We start from the raw sequence: 24,146 nt of genomic DNA, 5'->3' as shown, positions 1-24,146 counted from the left end.
CATGATTGCCACACTATGTCAAGTATGAAAATTGATGCAAACTTTATGCATTTGATAGTAATATAAATAATAAAATAAGAAAACATACTTACTACACAGGTAGTTAGTCGATATTAGAAATCTGAGTGAGCGTCTAATCTCAAAGCAATAAATGACAAGATCTTCACACACTGGAGTTGAACCATGAATGAAACTCGTTTCATTATGAAAGCAAAAGCACGGTTTTGAGTATGATTTGATTGGTTGTTTCGGGCCGCCATAGTCTCACTGAATTCTCATGCTAAAACAAAATTATGCCAAGAGTCCCGGATGTGCACAAAACGGTTGTACGGCTGTACATTGACAAAAAAGAAGAAAACAGTACAAATTACAGGTAAACCATACAAGTTGACACCTATGTGAATGTGATGACTAGTATGGCTATCCCATGGCCATCTTGAAAATCTTGTTATTGTTACTTCTCCTGAATTGAAAATCTTATCATCATGTGATTTCCACCAGAAGATTTCTTATGATGTCTTGTTCATGTAAATGGTAATGTTTCCAATCCAACATCAAGAGCAGTTAATGTGAAAATCATGTTATTGCTGAAGAATACCAGATGTGGCTTTAACACGCAGCATTTAAAAGGAAAAATGGGTCTTATCTTGAACAGGGTTCGCACGGTACTTTGCAAACTACTTGAAATTCAATTCATCCTTGAAAAGTACTTGAAAATAATAAGCCTCAGTCTTTGAAAAATATAAAATTAATCGACAAACAAATGTATGAAAGTTTCTTTTCATACCATTACGTCATGTAATCAAAATAAAACTGTTTGCTATTGGGTGGTTTACAAATTTGCTATTGTGTGCTTTACAGCATGTGACCAATCAGACATTTATAATTGTGCACAGACCTGATTACAGAGAGCATTAAAAAGTGCGTGAATCTTTTCTAACGATCATTCTTCATCAGTTTACTTTCTGCGGCAGAGGTACATCTTTGTACTTTAAATCATGGTGAATCAGCTGTTCAAACTCTCGAAACAAAAGATAATGAAAAATTTACACAAAAATGGTCACAATTTATTATGCATCTGATTTTCAGCATATGATCTAAACTTTGGAAGTCTGCTGGAAGTCTCTTGATGTTTTTAGTGTTGCAACCAAACTTAGGGCATAAATTATGGCCATATGCCTATTAACAGAAAGGCTGCTTTCTACACAATATACTTACATCTACGTATAAATGTACCTGTAAAATTTTGATGAGCGATCACACAGTTGCAGATATAAAAAATTAGACGCAGCAACACATGACATATTTTTGCAGATGCCACATGAATGCATCATATCTTGCATCAAAGTTATTCCAGAAATCAATTTTGTCTGCCATGGACAACTTCAGGTGCACATAAATTATGCAAATCGCTATATACGAGGTCAGCCAATGTGTTTTCGTGAAGTGTGTCGGAGAGAGAAGGTGGGCTTTGGCAATCTCTATAAACTCTGACCACTACAGAATATTCAGAAGGCTGCATTCACACCTGGCAAAGGATAAACACGTGTACGTTGCATTGAGAATGCGGAAGATTTATCTGGGTATTTTTCTGTGAGAGCTTACCCATTTCACTTGGAGCAAAATGCCTGGGAAGTGTGTGTTCAACCCCGGTTGGTGTCAAAAACAATAATACAAGACCTGGTAATTAATTTTCCATATACTTGAAAGTGAAATAATGGTGTATTATGCCTCCATATTGAAACATTCTACAAATTTTTCTTTACCAAGTAACACGGCTATCGACTCTGAATCACAATCTAAATTTCCTTCCTGTTGATTTTTGTTTGAAAGTGTTGTGCCTGGCAGTGTACAAATTTCAAAGGAACTTCTGATGTCCTGCAAGTTGGTTAGGCAAAGATACATACAGAACCTTGAGGATGAGCATTTGAAGACCAAATCAGCTACACAGACAGCCAAAAGAAAACAGACCTTGAAAGCTTTGGAGGAGTTGAAGAAATAGAAGCAAAGGATTGAGGACAGCATTCCAGCATCTTGATAAAACATCAGACAAAGGCACAAGCTACCAGAAAAATCTCCTTTGTTACACAAGCCAGTTTATTAAAGAAAGAGAACCTGCACAAGCAGTCGGAAATGGAAACTATCAAAAAGGAAATTGCTGACCATGTTAAAGAACTTAGTACTTAAAAAGTCATTGGTTGTAGTGTGGTCATGTGTACAAATTATATATTTGAGTGTAGAATTTAAAGAAAAAAATTGTGGCTATTCTACTTTGTCTACTTTTTATCCTTCCATTGTATTTTGTTCTTCATATGATGATTTGTGACTGTCATACAAGCAGACTCTGATCTCCATTAGTTGTACTTGTAGTGTAGTTGGAGTTAAGAATTTAAAGAACTATTGAACCTAGTGTACCTTATTTGCTATGTAATCTATAGGGGTATTTTTTGTTCTTCATATAAAGGTCTAAATTCATTTGGTTTTTTTTTGTAGAAATAAAGTGTTGTTATTCTCCTATGATCTTTATTTTTATTCTTAATTATAAAGTTTCAAGCCTATTGCATAAATATTAGAAAGCCCCTTGTCAGGAAATTACAACATTCTCACTAATCATTCAAATGGCCAGTGCTAAATATACCTAAAGTGTGCTGGGCCTCAGGGTCCTTTAAAAAAATTGGATAAAGTCCTTGATAAGTCCTTGAATTTTGTCACTCTAAAGTTTTATGAACCATGTTGAATTCCTCAAAACTTTTTTAAGCCACTAGAGAATCAGTTCCTTCAAGTGACTCCTGCTTTTGTTTCAGAAATAATCATGAGAAAAAAAATACAATCAAGAATAGTTAAGTCCATATGCCGGGTAGAGACAGATCAAAAGGTAAAAGGTCTACAGCCAACAAAACAATCTGAGACACCATGCATTATTGGCACTTCTACATTTCACCCATTTTCAGCACACGACAGGGTTGAAAAGTCATCAAATCAAAGTCATTAGTTTTCTCCGGATTATCCATTTTCTTCTAACATGACAACTTCAAGCAAACCTGTGGCTCACAATTGTTGAAACATTCTGGGCGTGAAACTCAAGAGGAATTTCAAAAACAGGAAATGCACCATACATGGAGAATATCTGCATCACTGGAATCTTGATTTTACAGGAAAGGGAACCAAATTAAGAAAAGCCATAATGTACTAGGACTCCATCTCTGTTCATGTTAAAGTTCTATGACTCCACCTCTATTCGTGTTAAAGTTCTATGACTCCACCTCTATTCGTTTTAAAGTTCTATTACTCCACCTCTATTCGCATAAAAGTTCTATGGCTCTACCACTATTTGCATTAAAGTTCTATGGCTCTACCACTATTTGCATTAAAGTTCTATGACACCACCTTGATCCCTATAAGTTCTATGACTCCACCTCTAAATCTTATCAAAGTCATATGATACTACCTCTGTTCCTATTAAAGTCCTGTGACTCCACCTTAATTCCTGATAAAGTTCTCTGACTCCACCTCAGTTCCTATTAAAGTTACAGCACCCATCAGCACTTTGAGACATTGAGCTTGGGCTGATTTCTTGGCTCAAAGTGGTTTGAGAATAAGGAACCTTAACCTTCAAAGGCATGTTGTTTACAGTTTTTAACTTGATTTTCTACTGCTGTTATAAACTTAATCAATTCTGATTTTGAATATCCACAGGAAATAATGGTACAACAGCTAATGTCCCACATCGGCTCTGTAAAGAAGGACATGGTGATATTGGAGAAGAGTGAGTTCACTATGATTAGAAATGACACAGAGGTAAGGGACTATGTTCACTTTTCCTTCGGTCTGCTCTTTCTTTTTCTCTATATTTCTGTCTGTGGGTATATGTATAATAGTACAGAATTTAAGACTCTTTGACTTTATTGAAACTTTTCAACATCACATACATTTTCATAATTTGACAATTTTGAATTGACCTGACGTGAGATAACAGATTGCGTCACCTACCAAACCATGTCATGTTATATGATGACCTGTTAAATACTGACAAACATTCAGTATTTGGCAAAGAAATGTGTTTCAGTTTCAGTGAAATGTTTATTAAAAATTATTTTTATTATTCTATAAAAGTCAAAAAAATACCATATTGCATAAAATTATACTGCTGGAGACAATATTTATATTTGTATCTCAAGTATTATTGTAATAACCTACTTGTTTTATTTTAGTAAATCATGAATTTTAAAGAGGTTTGAGAACGTATTCAATTAAAATTACATTTGCTTCAGAACATGTTTTTGTATTTAGTATACAGTTTTATCTTTATTAATAATAACAGACTTTTGTTTATGCTGCATTTGAGATAAATGAATTAAAAATATAACAATATTGTAAATATAGTTGTTGAGAACTATGCTGTCATACAAAATTTCAACTCTGTTCATGAGATGGAATTTTGATTAGTGATTTACGTTGATGTAAACATGTAAATACATGCTTAATATGTCAGAAGTTAAATATCTGAAACCATTGTTTTGTATTTTATTATTATTAATCACAAAACTTAACACCCCCCACCTCTCCTTCAACTCAAACACTGAAAGTAAAGAGTCACTCAAGTTTCTGACAGATCAACCTGATGAAGTATTATATTTTGGGACAAATCAGGATTTTAAAAAATGCATTTTGGAATTCAGTTTTCCTATAGAAGACAAGATAAACAAAGCCCAAAAGTTATGGCGTTCTCTACCCATATTCTAGTCATGTTCAGTTTTACATATTATTTTTTTTTTTAAAATTGTTTCCTTTTTTCTTCAAATTATCAATTGGACATGCTATTCTGCATACTTCTGTGCAAACACTTAATTCTAATCAGTTTTGTCCATCTTCGCCTGGCCATGAAAGCAACCCATAAATCTTGATCCATCCAAATTTCAACATGTTTTTGGGAAAGGAATAACTCCAGCATTTAGGCAATATTGATGTCTGACAACTGTTATAAATAAAAATGTCACCATCATGTCTCCTTTTTCTGCAGTCCTCACATTTATTTTTGTTTTATCAGTGCACTCAAGTGTCATTCTCTTGAATTATGCTGAATCTTCTTCACATACTAGTTAAGCAGTGCTTCCATAAATTTATTTTACTTGTTAGTACCGGGTAGGTATTAATTACACTTTGCAATTTTATTCATCATTTGTTTGTTTGGGTTATTTTCTTTCAGCTTATTAGAAAGATTTTTGGTTGTGGTTGTTGTGAGAGGCTATATGTGGCAGCCAGTATAGTGGAGGTGGAGGAAGAAACAAGGAAAACCCTGGGAAGAACCACCAACCTACCTACTGGCAAGCTTCCTCACATACCAACATTGGCCAAGCCTGAAATTCAAACCCACACAAAAAGAGGTGGTAGTGATCAGTTAAGGAGATTGCTTTAGACCACTTGGCTTGCCAGGGTCCCGTTTAGAATCTCACAAGACACTGAAAAATGTGGGCATAAAAGGCTTGATAGGACACCCACCCCACCCCACCAGTTTGCCATGCACTAAGTGTACATGCATTGACAAATGCCCTTTCACTGCATTGTTGGCAGATGAAGTGGGACTTAGAAGAGAGCTGCTATTTCAATATTAGGAAGTATATGATTTTCAGAAGAGGAGCATAAGTATCTTGCTGGTGTGTACACATGGGTGAGGTCAGATAGGTATGTTGGACTGGAGATGGTATGAAGATTTGTCTATCATCACAATGTGCCAACACATCTGTGATGTGCAATCTCGGTGTTTGTAATAAAAACAAAATTAATAAAGCCCATCTTCCTGAGTTCCCCATTTGGTAAGTTGACAAAAATGTATTGTGATTAACCTTTTATTTGGTAGTTCACACTGTGAACAAGGTGTTAATAATTTTCATCAATAGTATCCTTTGACACCCCAAACTTTCCTTTGATGTGAAGTTTTACTATCAGACCATGCTAAATACTTATAAATGTACTAACAGCTTGGGGGGGGGGTCCCGAGTGGCCGAGTGGTCTAAAGCGCTCTTCGTTACGGATCACTGCCATCTCACCTCTGTCTGCGGCGGTTCGAGTCTAAGATTCAGCCAGTGTGGGTATGTGAGAAAGCTTGCCAGTAGCTTCTCATGGGTCGGTGGTTCTTTCCGGGGTTTTCTCTGGTTCTTCCTCCACCATTAATACTGGCCACCATGTATAGCCTATTATGTGCTGCAAAATGGCGTTAAACCCCACAACAACAACAACAACAACTAACAGCTTGGGGCAATTTTCAGTGTAGAATCCCTTGCTCTGGGTGTCCGTGACAATGATGACTGCATTAAATACACAGTTTGTTGTCAAATTATATTGAAAGTAGATTTTATGCCATGAACCAGACATAAGTGGATTTTTTTAAAAATCTTCTTTTTACAAATGTAAAATTTTTAAAATTCTGTTCAGTGTCATAAGTGAACCTTGAAAAAAATCAGTTTCATCCAGGGGAAAAAAAACCCTGAAAAACCCTGAAATTTTTGCTTCAAACAGTGCAAGAACATTGTTGCCTATTAAACAAGTTTATTCATGAAGAACTGTTCCAACTATTGTGGATTTTCTTATCACTGATTTAAGAAAAAGAGATTTTTCAGTTTAAATCGTTAGAGGCTAAGGAACAGCCATCACTAATACTTCTAAACTCTTTATGGTCTTTACCATTTAGTCTCAGAACTTATCAGGTGCTTTGAGCTCCGGAGACCGGTCTCTTGGTCATTCATGTCAAAGCAGAACATTTTGTGTGTTTTTATCTAAAGATATGAACCTTCCCACTTTGATGTTCTTTTAGTATTGGCTTGGTCAAAAATGGACGATATTCCCAATGATGGAATTGGATAAGGCATTAGAATGTGGCTAATTTTTATTCTAGGCTTATAGCAGCTAATTGGAGGAGGGAATTTCACCTTGGGCTAGGAATTTTTGCCAGAAAATGAGATGGCAAAGTAATAACAGAACTAAGATTTACTTAATTAAAATTAATTTTCCCCCAAAAAAATAATTTTTCTTGAAAATCTGCAAAAAAAATTTCAACTGATTTTCTGAGTAAACTAAATTTCTTCACTGCAGGATTGGGTATTTACTCATGTGTGCATTGCCTCACTGACAATAAATCCAGGGCGTTTATTCCTGTGTACATTGCCTCACTGCTAGTAAATCTGGAATATTGATTCCTTTGTACATTGCCTCACTGCCAATAAATCAGGGATATTGATTCCTGTGTACATTGCCTCACTGCCAATAAATCTGGGATATTGATTCCTGTGTACATTGCCTCACTTCAGTTAAATCCAGGGTATTGATTCCTGTCTATATTATCTCACCGCCAATAAATCTGGGATATTGATTCCTTTGTACATTGCCTCGCTGCCAATAAATCAAGGGTATTGATTCCTGTGTACATTGCCTCACTGCCAATAAGTCTGGGGTATTGATTCATGTGAACATTGCCTCACTGCCAATAAATCCGTGGTATTGATTCCTGTGTACATTGCCTCAATGCCAATAAATCTGGGATATTGATTTATGTGTACATTTCTTCATTGCCAATAAATCCAGGGGGTTGATTCCTGTATACATTTCCTCACTGCTATCAGGGTGTTGATTCCTGTGTACATTTCTTTACTGCCAATAAATCAAGGGTATTGATTCCTGTGTACATTTCCTCACTGCCATTAAATCCAGGGTGTTGATTCCTGTGTACATTGCCTTACTGCCAATAAATCTAGAGTATTGATTCCTTTGTACATCACCTTAATGGCAATAAATCCAGAGTGTTGATTCCTGTGTACATTGCTTTGCTGCCAATAAATCCAGGGTATTGATTCCTGTGTACATTGCCTTACTGCCAATAAATCCAGGGTGTTGATTCCTTTGTACATTTCCTCACTGCCAATAAATCCATGGTATTGATTCCTGTGTACATTGCCTTACTGCCAATGAAGCCATTGTATTGATTCCTGTGTACATTGCCTTACTGCCAATAAATCCAGGGTGTTGATTCATGTGTACATTGCCTTACTGCCAATAAATCCAGGTATCGATTCCTGTGTACATTGCCTTACTGCCAATATATCCAGGGTGTTGATTTTTGTGTACATTGCCTTACTGCCAATAAATCCAAGGTATTGATTCCTGTGTACATTGCCTTACTGCCAATAAGTCCATGGTATTGATTCCTGTGTACATTGCCTTACTGCCAATAAATCCAGGGTATTGATTCCTGTGTACATTGCCTTACTGCCAATAAATCCAGGGTATTGATTCCTGTGTACATTGCTTTACTGCCAATAAATCCAGGGTATTGATTCCTGTGTACATTGCCTTACTGCCAACAAATCCAAGGTATTGATTCATTTGTACATTTCCTCACTGCCAATAAATCCAGAGTGTTGATTCCTGTGTACATTGCCTTACTGCCAGTAAATCCAGGGTGTTGATTCCTGTGTATATTGCCTTACTGCCAATAAATCCAGGGTGTTGATTCCTTTGTACATTTCCTCACTGCCAATAAATCCAGGGTATTGATTCCTGTGTACATTGCCTTACTGTCAATGTTTCCAAGATCCATTTCCATCATTATTATGCTCAAAGAAAAAACGTTTTCACGGTTATCATTTTCTTTCAGAAACAATCAATTGAGATCCGTCAGTTAAAGCAACATCTGGATGATGAGATCAAGAAACTAAAGGGACAGGTTACCTTAGATATAAATCTAGAAAGGAGCAGAGCTACAGAAGCGGTAGAAATAATTTGTGTCTCTTTGTTCACACAATGCTTTGTTAATATGCTGTGAATTCATTTAGTTTTGTGCATTTATGTTTTTGTGATTTAAAACAAAATGATATTTTTGATGGTATTTCACTTAGTAAAATGGAGACAGTGTCTTATTGTTTTCACTCATTGTACATTGTCTCTTTAAATTCAAAAATTGGTACCCCACAAAAGGTTTTGAAGTCAGTGTATATTTTACTTTAGCAGTGCAAACCATCAGAGAATTGTAGGACATGACATACGTTCAGTTGGCACTTAAATAACATGCATTGAGGGGTTCAATATCAGAAGGATTGAGGACTTAAATAACATGGATTGAGGACTTAAATAACATGGATTGAGGACTTAAATAACATGGATTGAGGAGTTAAATAACATGGATTGAGGACTTAAATAACATGGATTGAGGACTTAAATAACATGGATTGAGGAGTTAAATAACATGGATTGAGGACTTAAATAACATGGATTGAGGACTTAAATAACATGGATTGAGGACTTAAATAACATGGATTGAGGAGTTAAATAACATGGATTGAGGACTTAAATAACATGGATTGAGGACTTAAATAAAATGCAGTGAGGACTTTAACATGTATTGATGGCTTAAAAAACATGCACTGATGACATAAGTAACATTTAGAGGAGTTACATAAAATAGTCATTAAGAACTTAAATAACATGCATTGAGGACTTAAATAACATATGCATTGAGGCGTTAAATAACATATGCATTGAGCACTTTGTTAGGACAAGCAGTCATATCAAGGAGCTGATTTGGATTTTAAAATTATTAATCACAGGGACCAGTTAATATAGTAACATTACAGAAGAGTATATTATTCATGCAGCTGTTGTTGCTAATATTAAACCTATCATGACTTACTCATGACAAATCCAGTGATGGTTCTTCAACAAACAGTGTTTTTATTGTTGTTAATGAAAAGTTAGGAATATATGTCTCTTTATCATTGCAGCCTTGGTAAAACTCTTAAACCTATAATCTAGGGGGGAAAAATTGCATAAACATTTGACTTGTATTTAAGTGTTTTAAAGGTTATATAATCATTTAAATGCATCTGCCAACAATCAATAAAAACAAATCTTGCATTGTTTTATGCATCTCTGGGGGGGGGGGGCACTAAGCCAAATGTTCAGTTTTAGCACTTTTCTCCCGCTCTTATGCTTTATCTAAGTAACATCTCATGAAGCTAACAGTGTGATTAGTTGGCTGCTGCTAAACATAAACAGCCAAGATTCTAGTCCTTGTGAGTACTGACGATTTTTTGTTTAGTGTCAGAATTCTTTTTTTCAGCATGCTCATAATGAAAGGGATCTACAGAAACTTAGCAACAAAATAGATACAGAAATAGCCAACTTACGAACTACTTATGAGCAATACAGAAATGATGTCCAGAAATATGCAGCTGGTATGTAAATGAGTCAGTTAATTAACATATCTACTCTTTGCTTTTTGACATTTTTTGGGGGGGACACAAAAGTTTTTGTCAAAATTAGTGTTTTCATGCTTTGAAATTTTGTCAGACATTTTTTTAAAACAATTTGTTTTTAAGCACTACTGTTTCAGACACATTTTTTGTTTTCCAGTGATAAGACAGACTAATATTGTTTTCAAATAGTGGAGGAATGGCTTGCCTTACATCAGAAATTGAAAAGTGATTGTCAAAAATCGAGAGAATAGACCTTTACTATTCATTAACTCACTGCTCAAATAATCCTTAAACTAACAACAAAAATTTTTGCTAATTATATTGCTTAACTGTGGAGAAAAAATTCAGATAAAAAAAAACTTTTGAAGCATATGTCATTCATTAATAAAAGACTAAACTATCAATACCATCATTTTGTCTTCAGGCCCAAATGTCTTTTTCTAGAGTTATGTCCTTTTTTTTTCTTTTCCTTTTTTTTGATGAATTTTTGATGAACTGTCCTGAAATGTGGCAGACATTGACATGAGGTCAACATATGCTTATCATTATGTTGTCATCTGCTGATATAATTATCCAAAGATCTGCCCCTATTTAGTGTTAAATGTTAATACGGAGGTATCATTCTTGTGTTTGCAACTAGTTTTACAGCTTGTAATGTATTGCCTATAAACTTGGCAGACATTACTGAGTTGAATTTAACATGCTATGACTGTTAAATATACAGCACTCCCTCACTATAAATCCCTTCATTATAACGTTTTGTTAAATGACAAATGTGGTTTTGGAGCCTATTCGATTAACTGTATTGTACTTCATTATAAGGTGGTCTCACTATCTGTAAGGTGTTATACTCAGTGGCTTCTATGCAATGTTGTAATGAGTATTGTATATAGGATAATTCCTGTGTGTGCAACTGCCATATACTCACTCATAAATCAAGTCAAACTGCAAACAACAAAGATCCTGATCTGTTGAGGAATAATACACTTGCAGATCATGGTCAGTTTCATTTGTTCTACACATTACTCTTAACAAACTGCACAGATCCAGATCTACTGGTGCATTATGTGATGGCAGATCTGGGTCTGTGCAGTTTGCAGTTTGATTCATCTTATAAGTGAGTGCATATGGTAGTTCCTTTATTCTCAGTGGGTTGCTTAGAAACCAGACAGGCAATACTGACATGTGGTAAATGTGCATGTATATCATTCTGTCATCATACTTTCATGCATTTTTCCTAGGTTTTGCACTCTGTTGGTGTTAAATATACATTGAAACCCCTCATAGTGAGCCCTTGATATACCAGATCCCCAAAACACAAAAATTTATTTGGAGTCTTGAATTTTTCCTTCTTTGATATTATCATTTATATTTTAGGAAAGAGAAATCCATCTACTTCAAAAACTAAAACAAATTTCAACCCAAATTTTCAGTTTTACACTATAACACAAAACAAACCATAAAACTGAAATTCACTTCAAACTTAGAAATATATATTCACTTCAAAATTTCTAATACACTCAGGACTAGATTATTTACAGTTAGCAAATACTGTAGTAGGCTTATGGATGAAAAAATTTCCCAAGGGCTAAGTCATTTAAAATAATACTTGATGCATGCACTGACAATGATTAGGGTCAACAGTAGGCTAATCTGAAATCATTGCACTATAACAAAATCTAACGTTTAAGGTAAACTTTTAAGAACTGAATGATAGTAGGTAAGCCATTTTAGAAAGATATGTTTACAGACCTGCCAACCCTTATGATTTTTCTGTAAGTCTTATGAAAATGATCTTTAAAATACGGACTTAGGAATAAAAGCAAAAACTACAGAAATATGCTTGTTTCAGTAAACTCTGGATAATTTGATCATTCTTGTTTGATTTGGATCAGGGTTTTATAGTAGATTTAGGTGAGTTATTTAGGGAAACAGACTAACTTTACGGTACTGCCTCATGCTTTAATCTGCCCATATTTTTTCATGTAAAGCTTCTGCATGATCAAACTTGATTATAGAAATTTTTAAAATTTGGCATCCAGCAAGTGACACATATTGAAGATGAAAGAAAAAAATGAGCCTCTTCAAAAGTGTTAATAATCAGTACAGAAGAATAAAAGGAATATTCAGATTCTTTTGAATAAAGGGACACAATTACATTTATTGAACGTCATGTGTCGAATTGAGTACGTTCACATGAAATAGACATTGTTGACTGAGATCTGCCACAGCATACTGCAGAGGTAGATCAGCGTCCATGAAGTTTGCATCAAATCTCAAACAGAACAGCATAGACTGAGATCTATTGTCACATAATGCAAATGAAGCTCTCAGTCTACACCTTTTACAGTTAGAGGAACACTATACAAAGGTAAAGAATACAGCTCTTATCCATTTGGACTATCCTGAATGATTCCATGGTCAAATTTAAAAGCCAGGATCCTTGAATGGGAATGGGAGTGGGAATATTTTTCACAGCAAGCTGCAATCTTTTTTTCACTCCCAAGACTGAAAATAAACTGAATGCTTTTTATTTTTACTTTCAGGTACTGTATTGACATGCTTTACGCTGTGTCTGGGCTTTCTACGATTGTGGTCTTAGCAGATTAATTAGGCATTATTTTTGATTATTTTAGTCATAAATGTGAGTGATTGTTTCATCATTTTAAAGTATAATGTATAACTTTCGATACTTCAGATATATAAGATATGCATCATTTTAATTCTAGATAATAAATTGACTTCAACAAGAATTATCCTGGGAGAAATATTAACTCCATTTTCACTTTTCTTGCATTAGCATGGTGAAACAAAGATGTAACTTTTCTGGTGGTGATAATGGTGACACTAATGTCATCGACAAAGTCAGATATGGTAGATAAGTCAATGCATGCAGGTGAAACATTGGGTTGTAATAACACTTGTTTTATTGTGTTTTATGTTACCAGGACCCTCAATCATAAAACTTTGCTCAACATATTGTGTACAGTATATAATATGTTTATTTGTCAAATCTAGCTGTAAACTGCACAGACCCAGGTCTGCCATTGTATAATGCACTGGCAGATCTGGATCTATGCAGTTTGTTAGGAGTAATTATTAAAACAAACAATATGGATCCTGATTTACTGGCACGTTATTTGATGGTAGATTGTGGTCAGTGATACGGTAATGTATCTAACCCAGACAAAAAAATCTTACTGGAAATGGTCAGACTATTTTTCAGTAAGATTTTGAGCCAAATTATGTGAATTGGGGCCCAGTTTTTTCATATCCTCAATGTGTCTTTGTCAGGAATTTTTTCAGTTTTATTTATATGTAAATAAAGAACACAAATAGTGACATTTTCTACAATATATTCTTTTGTATTCTTTTTAAAAATATCAGACTGCTTATTTTTTTATTCAAATAATTTCAAGAAAATCTGATGTAAATTAGGGACAAAATACTGTCCATATGTTATAAGATCTGGATAATATTTTACTTATTTTATTATAATATTTAGATCATATTTGCTTTTTTGTGTGCATTTATGGATCATTGAAGTACTGTGTATACTCACAAGTCGAGTCCAACTACAAAGAACATAAACCTTGATTGGGCCATCTGACACAATGCACCGTTAGGTCGAGGTCTCTGTTGTACTGATTACTCCTAGCAAACTGTATAGACCATGATCTGCCATCTGACACATAATGCACCATTAGGTGGAGGTCTCTGTTGTACTGATTACTCCTAGCAAACTGTATAGACCATGATCTGCCATCTGACACATAATGCACCATTAGGTGGAGGTCTCTGTTGTACTGATTACTCCTAGCAAACTGTATAGACCATGATCTGCCATCTGACACATAATGCACCATTAGGTGAAGGTCTCTGTTGTACTGATTACTCCTAGCAAACTGTATAGACCATGATCTGCCATCTGACACATAATGCACCATTAGGTGGAGGTCTCTGTTGTACTGATTACTCCTAGCAAACTGTATAGACCAAGATCTGCTGGTGCATAATGTGATAACATATCTGGGTCTGTGCTGTTTACATTTGGTTTCAACTTGTAAGCAAGTATATATGGTACCTTAGTACAGCTGTTTGTAAAATTTAAACATTGATGCTTATCAATAAGATATAACAGTGTTTGGCTGATTGAGGAAGAAATAAAAGGATAGCAAGAAGAATTGAAATAAGGTTAACAGACAGATATTCATTGTAATCACTTTGAATTAGAATATGTTACAATCATAACAGTCATCAATAGGGTAGATTGTTTCTCTCAAACTTGAAATTTTTGTTTAGCCCATATACATGTACATGCAATTATTTTTGCAAAAACGTTTTTTTCAAAATCAGTATTTGAACTAAAATGGAAAAGTTTCTACAGTCAGATGAAAATATAATCAGGCTGTCAATATATTAATAGAAATAAGCATACAGAAGTTAATTTGACTACCTTGAGATAATTTTGCTAAATTGTGCTTACAGGGTTTATTTCAGTCACAACAATTAAAAATGTGAAGGAAATACAAAGAAAAATAAGGCTACAATAACCAAAACCTAAATCTTGTATTGGGATCCATGCAAGATATCTGAATGTCAGATTTGGTCTGGTTTGGCTCAATGTTTTTTTAGCCATCTTGCTTAAAAAATAAAGTGTGATGCATGAATCGATGGGTGAAAAGCACAAGTTCATGTTTACATAAATGATGTTCTGTCTGAACCTGTAACAGTTAGATATGGAGTACCACAAGGCTCAATTCTAGGTCCACTACTATTCATTTCATTTATTAATGACCTACCACTTTTACTAATAAGAGACTCAATATCATCTACAGATCTCTATGCAGATGACACAACTTTGTCAGACATCCAAAACACAAAGCTTGAACTTGAAATTTCTTTACAGAATGCCCTAAACAAACGAAAACTGGTGCACATGCAATGGCATGGTGGTGAATACTGGTAAAACTAAAATATTACTTATCTCAACACAGCAAAGAAAGACAAATCTTGATAGTGGTGAACTATGACATGGAAGGATAAAAATTTGTAAATGGTCTGTCATGATAGACTACTTGGTGTTCTGGTAGATAATAACCTATCATGGACTGTACCTATCAAACATATCAGTAAAAAAAAGTCGATTCAAGTTTATGGCTTCTCAGTAGGATAAGACATTGTCTTCCTGAAAGGCACAGAAAACTATTTTATAACAGTTACATACAACCCTATTTAGACTACTGTAATACAATATGAGGTAATTCAAATTGATAAAAACATAGCAAAGCTGGCACATCTTCAAAAAAGAGCATTTGGGCTAATATCAATCCAGAAAGAAAGCAAGGAAAATTTAGCTGGTAGGTTAAAAATATTACCTATTAAAGACCGAATCTGTTTGAGAAAAGCCAAATTAATGTACAGGATATCTCATAATAGAATATTTACAATCACTGTTCCAGTATAGGCTATCTGGTAATACTCCCCACCTGTGATCCATGTCTACCAAACAGTATAAAATTCCCAAACCAAATAAGGTGTTATTTAAAAAAAGTTTCCAATACTCTGGAACTCTGCCCTGGAATAGTATTCCAGTTGAGATTAGAAATGACCACTCTGTTTCATTCTTCCAAACCCAATATATCCAGTGGCTTCAGAGATGCAGCTAAAAAAAAATAATTCCTTTGTATGAGGGCCTCAAGGTAGATTAGTTCTTAGCTAATTGTGTCACCCTCTTTAAATAAGGTCATTATTGTTATTATTATTATAGTAACAAGTTTAGTAAAATTCAACAAACAATTTATTTCCCCAGAATACATTGTGAAAAATCAAAAGACTCTTCCAGTATTGTGAATTAATCCCAAATAATCCTAAATATTCTATCACAATTCAAAAAGTATAGAATTTTCCGAATAAATCCCAATATTGAATGTGCTGATGTACTACTAGTCTTTATGTATCAGAATGATATAATCCAGAATATCTATGAATGAGTTCACAATTAACCCAAAGTATTGTTTTAGTCCAAAAAGTCACTGAGCACTTTGTATTTCTAATTAATAATTTAAATGATTCATCTCAAATTATATCTGAAAACATCAGTAAATGATTCCTCTGACTGAACTTAAAGCAGGAATGAATAATTCTTTTCCTTGTCCTATATATACTAATTTCACTTGACCTAAGGTACAATAAAATGTCCAGGATGTGGGTCATTTTAAAAGGAAAATTCCATAAAATTGTAAGCAGGTTTGCTTCCAATACATCCTACGTTCATAAATAAAGTTAGGCCTTGAAACTCAAATTGAACTAAATATCTTTTAAAAAAAGGCCAAAAGTCAGGTAGACCAAAACTCTGTCTTCACTCACGCACAAAGGTCAAGCACACATCATGATATACATAATACCTGCCCTCATAAAGAAAAATGAAGATTCGTAAAATACAGCTTTTGTTTACATATTAGTCTCATATACATATGATACTATAATAATTAAAATTACATAGGATGATGTCTTATGAATGTCACAAAAAGCAGCATGCTGCAAGTGGCAGTGCTTATGCAATTGCATTCTTTTTCTCTTGATGTGCCTAATATCAATGTTGTGTTCCTATAATATCAAACTTCATCGCAACAATCTTGGATTTTTTATTTTCATTTTGTTATTGAAAATAAGAGGTTGTGATCACATAATAAAAAAAACAGAGAATGAGCTGAATTAGTATCAGCTAAGTGTTGCAAAGCCATTATTAAAGAAAACTGTTCTTAATTGTGGAATCATTTCTCTGGTGCTTGTTTAGTTTTTTAGAAAAATAACACACTGGATGATCTATGCCATTTTCTATCCTCTTGAATCAGTACTCCCCCAGTACTACATCACTTACATCAACAGCCAATTTAAATAATTAACTGAATTTTGGAGCTGAAAAAACTGGTGTACTCTTAAATATGACTTTAAGTTATCAAAAGCCTTCTCACACATGGAAATTTGATAGGTGGCAACCTGATTATTCTTGGAGATTTCAACTTTCACTTTGACTGTCCTGGAAACCCACACACATCATATTAATGTTTTCAACCTCAAACAGGCGGTTAACCAACCCACCCATAAACATGGATACATTTTAGACTGGATTCTTCATAGACCTGATGATTACATTATACAGTCCTCCCTGGTATCCCATGAACTTGCATCAGATCACCTCTGCATTATATGCCATCTTGATGTATCAGTCCCTAACCCTCCACATTCATCTGCTACTAAGAGAAACCTCTGTATGATAAATAGAACCAAACTAATGCAAGACATCCAAGAAAACCTAATAACTTGCTTACCTCCTACAGCAGAACAACTCGATAACTGCCTGCATTCATTGCTCGACAAACATGCCCCAGCTACCAAGTGCAGAGTATCAATTCAGAAGTGTTCTCCATGGTATAGCAGTGTTAGGGACAAGCTTCGCAATGCTAAAAGAGACCGCCGTAAAGCTGAAAGGCTTTGGTTTTCCACCAGACTCACTATTCATAAGCAAATATATGAAGCCGCTAAGAAGAATGCAACAGATATAGTCCATGCAGCGAAATCAGTCCACTACACTACTAAGATCATGGAAAATTACAGCTGCAAAGAGCTCTTCGAGATTACTAACAAGCTAATGTCAAGGAACAAATCTACACCACTTCCAACTACCTTCTCTCCAGTCAACCTTCCAGACATGTTTGCAAATTTCTTCCGTGACAATGTACAAACCATTAGAGATAAGCTTGACACCACAATTTCAGTTGACTCGTCATCACCATTCAGTTGGGATACAGAATTTGAGCAGCAGCTATTAGCAGCATTTGAACCTGTCTCTATGGATTTTGTACATACAGTCCTGATGAAGAGAGCACCAAAGTCATGTGAACTTGATCCAATTCCAACATCACTACTACTTGAGTGCTTAGATCCAGTATTGCCTTCACTAACTGATGTTATTACCTCTCTCTCATCTGGGGAATTCCATCATTTTTCAAAACTGCCATTGTAAAGCCTCTGCTGAACAAACCAACACTAGACCATAATGATTTAAAGAACTACTGCCCACTTTCTAATCTCCCATTCATATAAAAAAATCTTAGACAAGGTTGTTCAATCCCAGCTTGTATCTCATCTGAATTCAAAGTCTTTTTAGCAATGTACAATCTGCATATCACCCTTGCCACAGTACTGAAACAACTCTTCTAAAAGTAGTTAATGACATTCTCTCTGCTTTGGATAGCAGAAAGATTACAGTCCTCACCCTCCTTGATTTGTCTGCAGCATTTGACACAATAGACCATGATATATTACTTCACCATCTCCAGCATGTATTTGGCATTCATGATACAGCCTTACTGTGGTTCAAGTCCTACTTGGTCAACAGGACACAAATTGTATCTGCAAATGGAATATACTCCAGCCCAGTTGATCTATGTTGTGGTGTTCCACAGGGGTCTGTTCTCAGACCTGTTCACTTCATCCTATACACTCAGCCGCTCTCAAGTGTCGTAGATCACCATCCAGTGTCTCACCAGTTGTACACTGATGACACCCAAATATACAAATCTAGCCACCCAACTGAAGTTGGTACTACTATCCAATGTGTAGAGATGTGCATTTCTGATGTGAAATCCTGGATGACATGTAACAAGCTGCAGATGAATGATGATAAATCTGAGGCCATTCTGATTACAACACAAAGACTTTCTCATTCACATCCTTTACCTCAAACAAATATCAGCAATACCAACATTAAATTCACACAACCAGTACGAAACCTAGGTGTTACTCTGGACAGTACTCTCACATTGCACCAACATGTCATGAACATATGAAAGGCTGCATATCTTGAGCTGAGATGCATCAGCTCCATTCACAAATATCTTTCAGTTGATGCCACTAAAACACTTGTGTATTCATTAGTACTTTCAAGACTGGAATATTGTAACTCAATTCTGTCTGGTTCATCTCAATATTTACTCCAGAAACTTCAAAAAGTTCAAAACACAGCTGCCTGGATCATACTTAGAGTACCATGATCAGAGGACACCTCCCCACTGCTCTGTACCCTACACTGGCTATCCATTCGATCCAGAATCAAACACAAAATTTGTTCTCTGTGCTACGTTTCACTGACAGACTCTAGTCCAACATGCCTATCCAACCTCACCCATGTGTACACACCAGCAAGATATTTACGTTCCTCTTCTGACAATCGTATACTCATTATTCCCACTATGAAAACAAAGTCATATGGACAGTGTTCTTTTGCATACCAGGGCCCAGTAACGTGGAATGAATTGCCCACTGAACTTAGACACAAAGACACGGTGATCCCATTCAAGAGTGCTCTCAAAACACTTATTTCGACTGCAAGAACAAACTTAAAGACCTAATAATGTTTCCTACCTTAAATATTCACAGCATGTTTTTTTTCTCTGTTTTCTAATTTCATGGTGTTTGTGTTTGTAATCATATCCTTATATATGTTTTTTTATCTTATAGCTGTTGTCTAATGTTGTAAAGCGCTTAGAGCTTCTAAAGATTAGGCTCTATACAAAGTCCTCATTATTATTATTATTATTATTATTGTTATTATTATTATTATTATTTGTCAGATAAACGAAACCTAAATTTCTTACTCAACAAATTGGTCAGGGATTTAGCAATTATGGAAAAATCTGAGCAAAATATCAGTTAATATTCAGCCATACCCAAAATTGCATCAGTTACTTTTTACCATCAGACACTGGGTGTTCAGAGATAGCCTAGACCTTAACTTCTACAGGTTTCACTTTAACTTGTGACACAATCACAGCAGACTTCACTTTTACCTAACTTGTCAGATTTGCTTCATTGAGCTGCTGATCAAAGAATTTCTGAATGGTTTCCAAGTGATCTGTCCAGGTATTATTGTAGATGAAGATGTCATCAATGTGTGCATCACATTTATCTAGACCAGATGTTATCATGTTCATTAAACACAGGAATGTTGATGGAGAATTTTTCATACCTAACGTCATCACTTTATATTGAATCACTTTTTTAAAACATTTATGCATGAAAGGATTCATCCCAAAAGGATGCTGTTTCACAGGTGTAGAATCTACAACTTCAACATCATGATATATTTTATTTGATGACATTGTGAATGCTTGCTGGTTCCGCTAAAGATTTCTCAAATCTACCAAATTCAAAAGGGGCCCCGATTGGCTGAGTGGTCTAAAGCGCTCTCCATTATGGATCACTGCCATCTCACCTCTGTCTGCGCCAGTTCAAGTCTAGGATTCGGCCAATGTGGGTATGTGAGAGAGCTTACCTGTAGCTTTTCATGGGTTGGTGGTTCTTCCAGGGGGTTTCCCGGGTTCTTCCTCCACCATTAATACTGGCTGCCATGCATAACCTATCGTGTTATGAAAAATGGCGTTAAACCGCTCAACAACAACAACAGCAACCAAATTCAAATCCTTATCCAGGACAATGAAAATTCCCATAAAATCAATTTTAATTTTAAAGATAAATTTTATATCAGAAATATTTTGAAGGAATTCAGATCCCAGAGGGATCCTCAATTTTCTGTTATGACTTTATGGTCTTAAACCAAGTAGCAGAAAGAGGCAAAACCAACAAGTTTAGTAAGGGGCCATCCATTTAGTACAAATCTGGCAAAGCTTGACCCTTCTCCCACCCTGTACACATGCATATGTATACTTGATGCACCCACCCCCACCCCATCCTGAATTCTGTCGAACAGCCTATATTTAATCCACGCAGAAACAATCAAGGATTAATGATATTAACGTGTTTATTAAAACAGTTCACTGACGTTGAATGTCTGGCTGCATCAAAGAAATAAACTGCATAACTTTAAAAGGTTTGTCTAGTGTCTGCTAAAATTCAAATGCAGTCAAACACATTACGTATTAGACAAATTATTATCGAGTTTTCACACACCCGTTTCTTCTGCATATGTACATTATCAGTAGACCCCCCCCCCCATATGCAAGCATATGCATGTGGGTTACCCCTTCACCCTCCATGCATACATACTAAATGGTTGGCCCCTAACATTAACAAATAGGTTTCTCAAAGTCACAACATAAAAATTTAAGAGGAACTTTCAGTAATGTGACCTAAATACCAAGTAATCCTTAATTTTGTATCACAAGTACAAAAGTAAAGAATGTTCTGAATTAATTCCAGTATTAAAGGTGCTCATGTACCAATAGTCTTGATGTATCATAATGATATAATCCAGAATGCCTTTGAATGAATTCACAATAGACAGAGTTTTAGTCCAAAAAGCAAATGGGCACTCTGTAATTCCAGTTGATAATTAAGTTTCCTCTCAAATTATATCTGTAGACAACAGTAAATGATTCTACAGATTGAATTTAAAACAGGAATGAATAATTGTTTTATTGTCTACTTTGTCATATATATATATATATATATATATGCACTACATTTACTCGAGCTAAGACACGTTAGACTGCCCAGAATGTGGGTCATTTTAAAAAAAAAAAATTCCATCAAATTGTAAACCAGTTTGTGTCCTTTACATTCTAAGTTAGTAAATAAGGCTAGGTCCTGAACTCGGCTATAACTAACATCTTTTTAGAAAAACGACAAAAGTCAGATAGGCCAAAACTATACCCTTAATCATGGACAAAGGTCAAGCACAAAACAAATTAAATATACACATCACACAGTGAAGTCATTTGTTATAATTTCCAGCATTTGGAATGAATTTTGTGGATTTTCCAGACGCATGTCTTCATCCTAAAGTTTCAAACAAATTGTATCCAGATATTTTTTAATCAATTATAATAAAATTAATTTGTAGTATATAAAAAAAACATGCCAAACATTCTGGAAAAAGTATAATTTCCAAACGAGGGTCTCCTCCAAACACCCCTCTCTCTTACTACCAGTTTTTTATATTATATACATTTATAGAGATATCACCATGTTATTGTAAATCTAACTCAGCTGTTTTCTAAGGAAAGTTATAAACGTATAGTGGAGTGGTAGCAATAAATATTGCTAAAACAATTAAGCAGTGAATGATCTATCACGTAGTTATAAGCCAGTCTGAATGATTTATTGACAAAATATTATTTTATAAAGCTTGAGTAGTCATATAAAATATAAGTTCAACAAATTGTCCTATACTGATAGTACATTGAAAGGAATGTGTATGGCTACATGTCTATGTTTATGCTGGTATAAAGGATGTTCTTGCAGCTGAGTCATTTTTATTCAGTTTCATATCAAGGAAATTTTTACTTGCTTGTAAAAGTGATTCATTGATAAATAATCTGGTTTTGATCTAATGTATTGTATTTTAGTCATAGTTTGAAATTTAAAATTCTTATTGAGGAAATTATTGTCCTGGTGTAAATAATTAATTGCTAAATAATTTAGTTTTGATACATCGCTTCAGGCATAGTTTGAAATTTAAATTGCACTAGTTATCTGCAGGCCATCTACATTACCTTCTTAATTGGTCATGATAACAAGCTATGTTTCTCGAAATCTTATCACAAATATGACAACTGATAGTGAAATTGAAATGCATTTTGTCTTCATCAGTGATGATTATAGACATGCTTGTGCAACTTCCTCCAAGGCAAGGGTCAGATAGCAATTATAAAAGCCATACGGTATGATAAGTTATAAACCCAAGTTGGAGACTCTCAGGTCATAGGTTTCACATGCTTTATCGTTGGTTTTCCAATGTCTTATTTCTAAATACATGTTATGTTCTTCAGGGCGGGTAATAGGTTTCACAGTATCGTATCTCAATTTTTCATCCACAAGCTTTGCAGTCCTCTTTAACAGTTATAAAATACCTGAATACAATCAGTAATACAATATAGTAAGCATTCTTTCTGATCTGCCTCTTAAGTACATGCAGTTGCTATTGGAATGTGTTTGTTGTTTGTCATTCCAGCTTCATTGCAACTATCCTTGAACTTTTAAGATGATTCATACGAGTTTTTTTTATTTCAACTATTATTAGCAATGTAGATTCTTTGTCATTTCTAACAGTATACGTTAAAATTCACCACAAACAACATGAAACTAAGCTGATGATCATTTTAAATTTAACAACAGAATCTTCCTCAGGTCTAATGTCAACTGTTTGATTTTACCTGTAGGTTTTCATATATCTTGAAGTAACAGCAACACTTCATGCATATGTACTTTTAGTCTTTGTGTGTAAATACAAATCTAGATAAATTTAATGCTTATATAGTGATATTGTTCATTATTTTTAGCATCCTACAAAAACTATCAACACATCGTGCTGATCCATTTCCTTTTCTATAACTGCAACAGGTTTAATGTATTCAACAACTGCATGCACATGAATATATTCAAATAATTTTCAAATTTGTTTATATTTTCAAATTTCACTGTGCACCTTTTCAAGCCATGAGTACTCGTTTATACTGTATTTCAGTGACTGACCAACATGATCAAATTGAGTGGTTTGATTTGATCATATGAAATAAACTTGGCAGCTGTTTTGAAAGGGCATTTTTTTCCTTCAGTCATGTAAATTTATGAAAGTGCTACTCATTAATAGTCATGTAAATCTATGAAAGTGCTACTCGTTAATAGTTTTAATTTATCAGTGTTAACATAATTCGCATTGGTTTTATTAAAACATCCACATTAGCACAACTTTTAGCCAAACTGAATATTTACATTGGCAGAGTGAACATTTAATATATTAAAAAAAACAAAAATTTACTGAGAGTTGAGTTAGAAAAAGTCAGTATTTGTATTTACTCCTGGCCACTTGCAAGAGTATATTTGCAGAGGCCGACTGGAAGTTTAAAGTGAACCTTCACTGATTTCACTTCTATCTTG

The 24,146-nt window shown here is 34.7% G+C and overlaps 1 protein-coding gene across 1 annotated transcript in view; it reads left to right on the top strand.

The window, feature by feature from the left end:
* LOC149782866 (mitochondrial calcium uniporter regulator 1-like) overlaps positions 1 to 23,525 on the top strand; it is a 51,632-nt gene extending 28,107 nt beyond the window's left edge. The window contains exons 4-7 of the mRNA XM_089934400.1: positions 3,697 to 3,798; positions 8,648 to 8,761; positions 10,109 to 10,223; positions 12,791 to 23,525. Coding sequence (XP_089790526.1) covers positions 3,697 to 3,798; positions 8,648 to 8,761; positions 10,109 to 10,223; positions 12,791 to 12,846 — 387 coding nt within the window. The 3' untranslated portion in view covers positions 12,847 to 23,525. The remainder of the gene's footprint in view (positions 1 to 3,696; positions 3,799 to 8,647; positions 8,762 to 10,108; positions 10,224 to 12,790) is intronic.
* The last annotated feature ends 621 nt before the right edge of the window (positions 23,526 to 24,146 follow it).

The sequence above is a fragment of the Sinohyriopsis cumingii genome, chromosome 15, assembly GCF_028554795.1.
Source record: "Sinohyriopsis cumingii isolate HCF-2022 chromosome 15, ASM2855479v2, whole genome shotgun sequence".
NCBI lineage: Eukaryota > Metazoa > Mollusca > Bivalvia > Unionida > Unionidae > Sinohyriopsis > Sinohyriopsis cumingii.
Note: the sequence above shows the minus strand (reverse complement) of the source record. Positions and strands in the feature narration are given on the sequence as shown.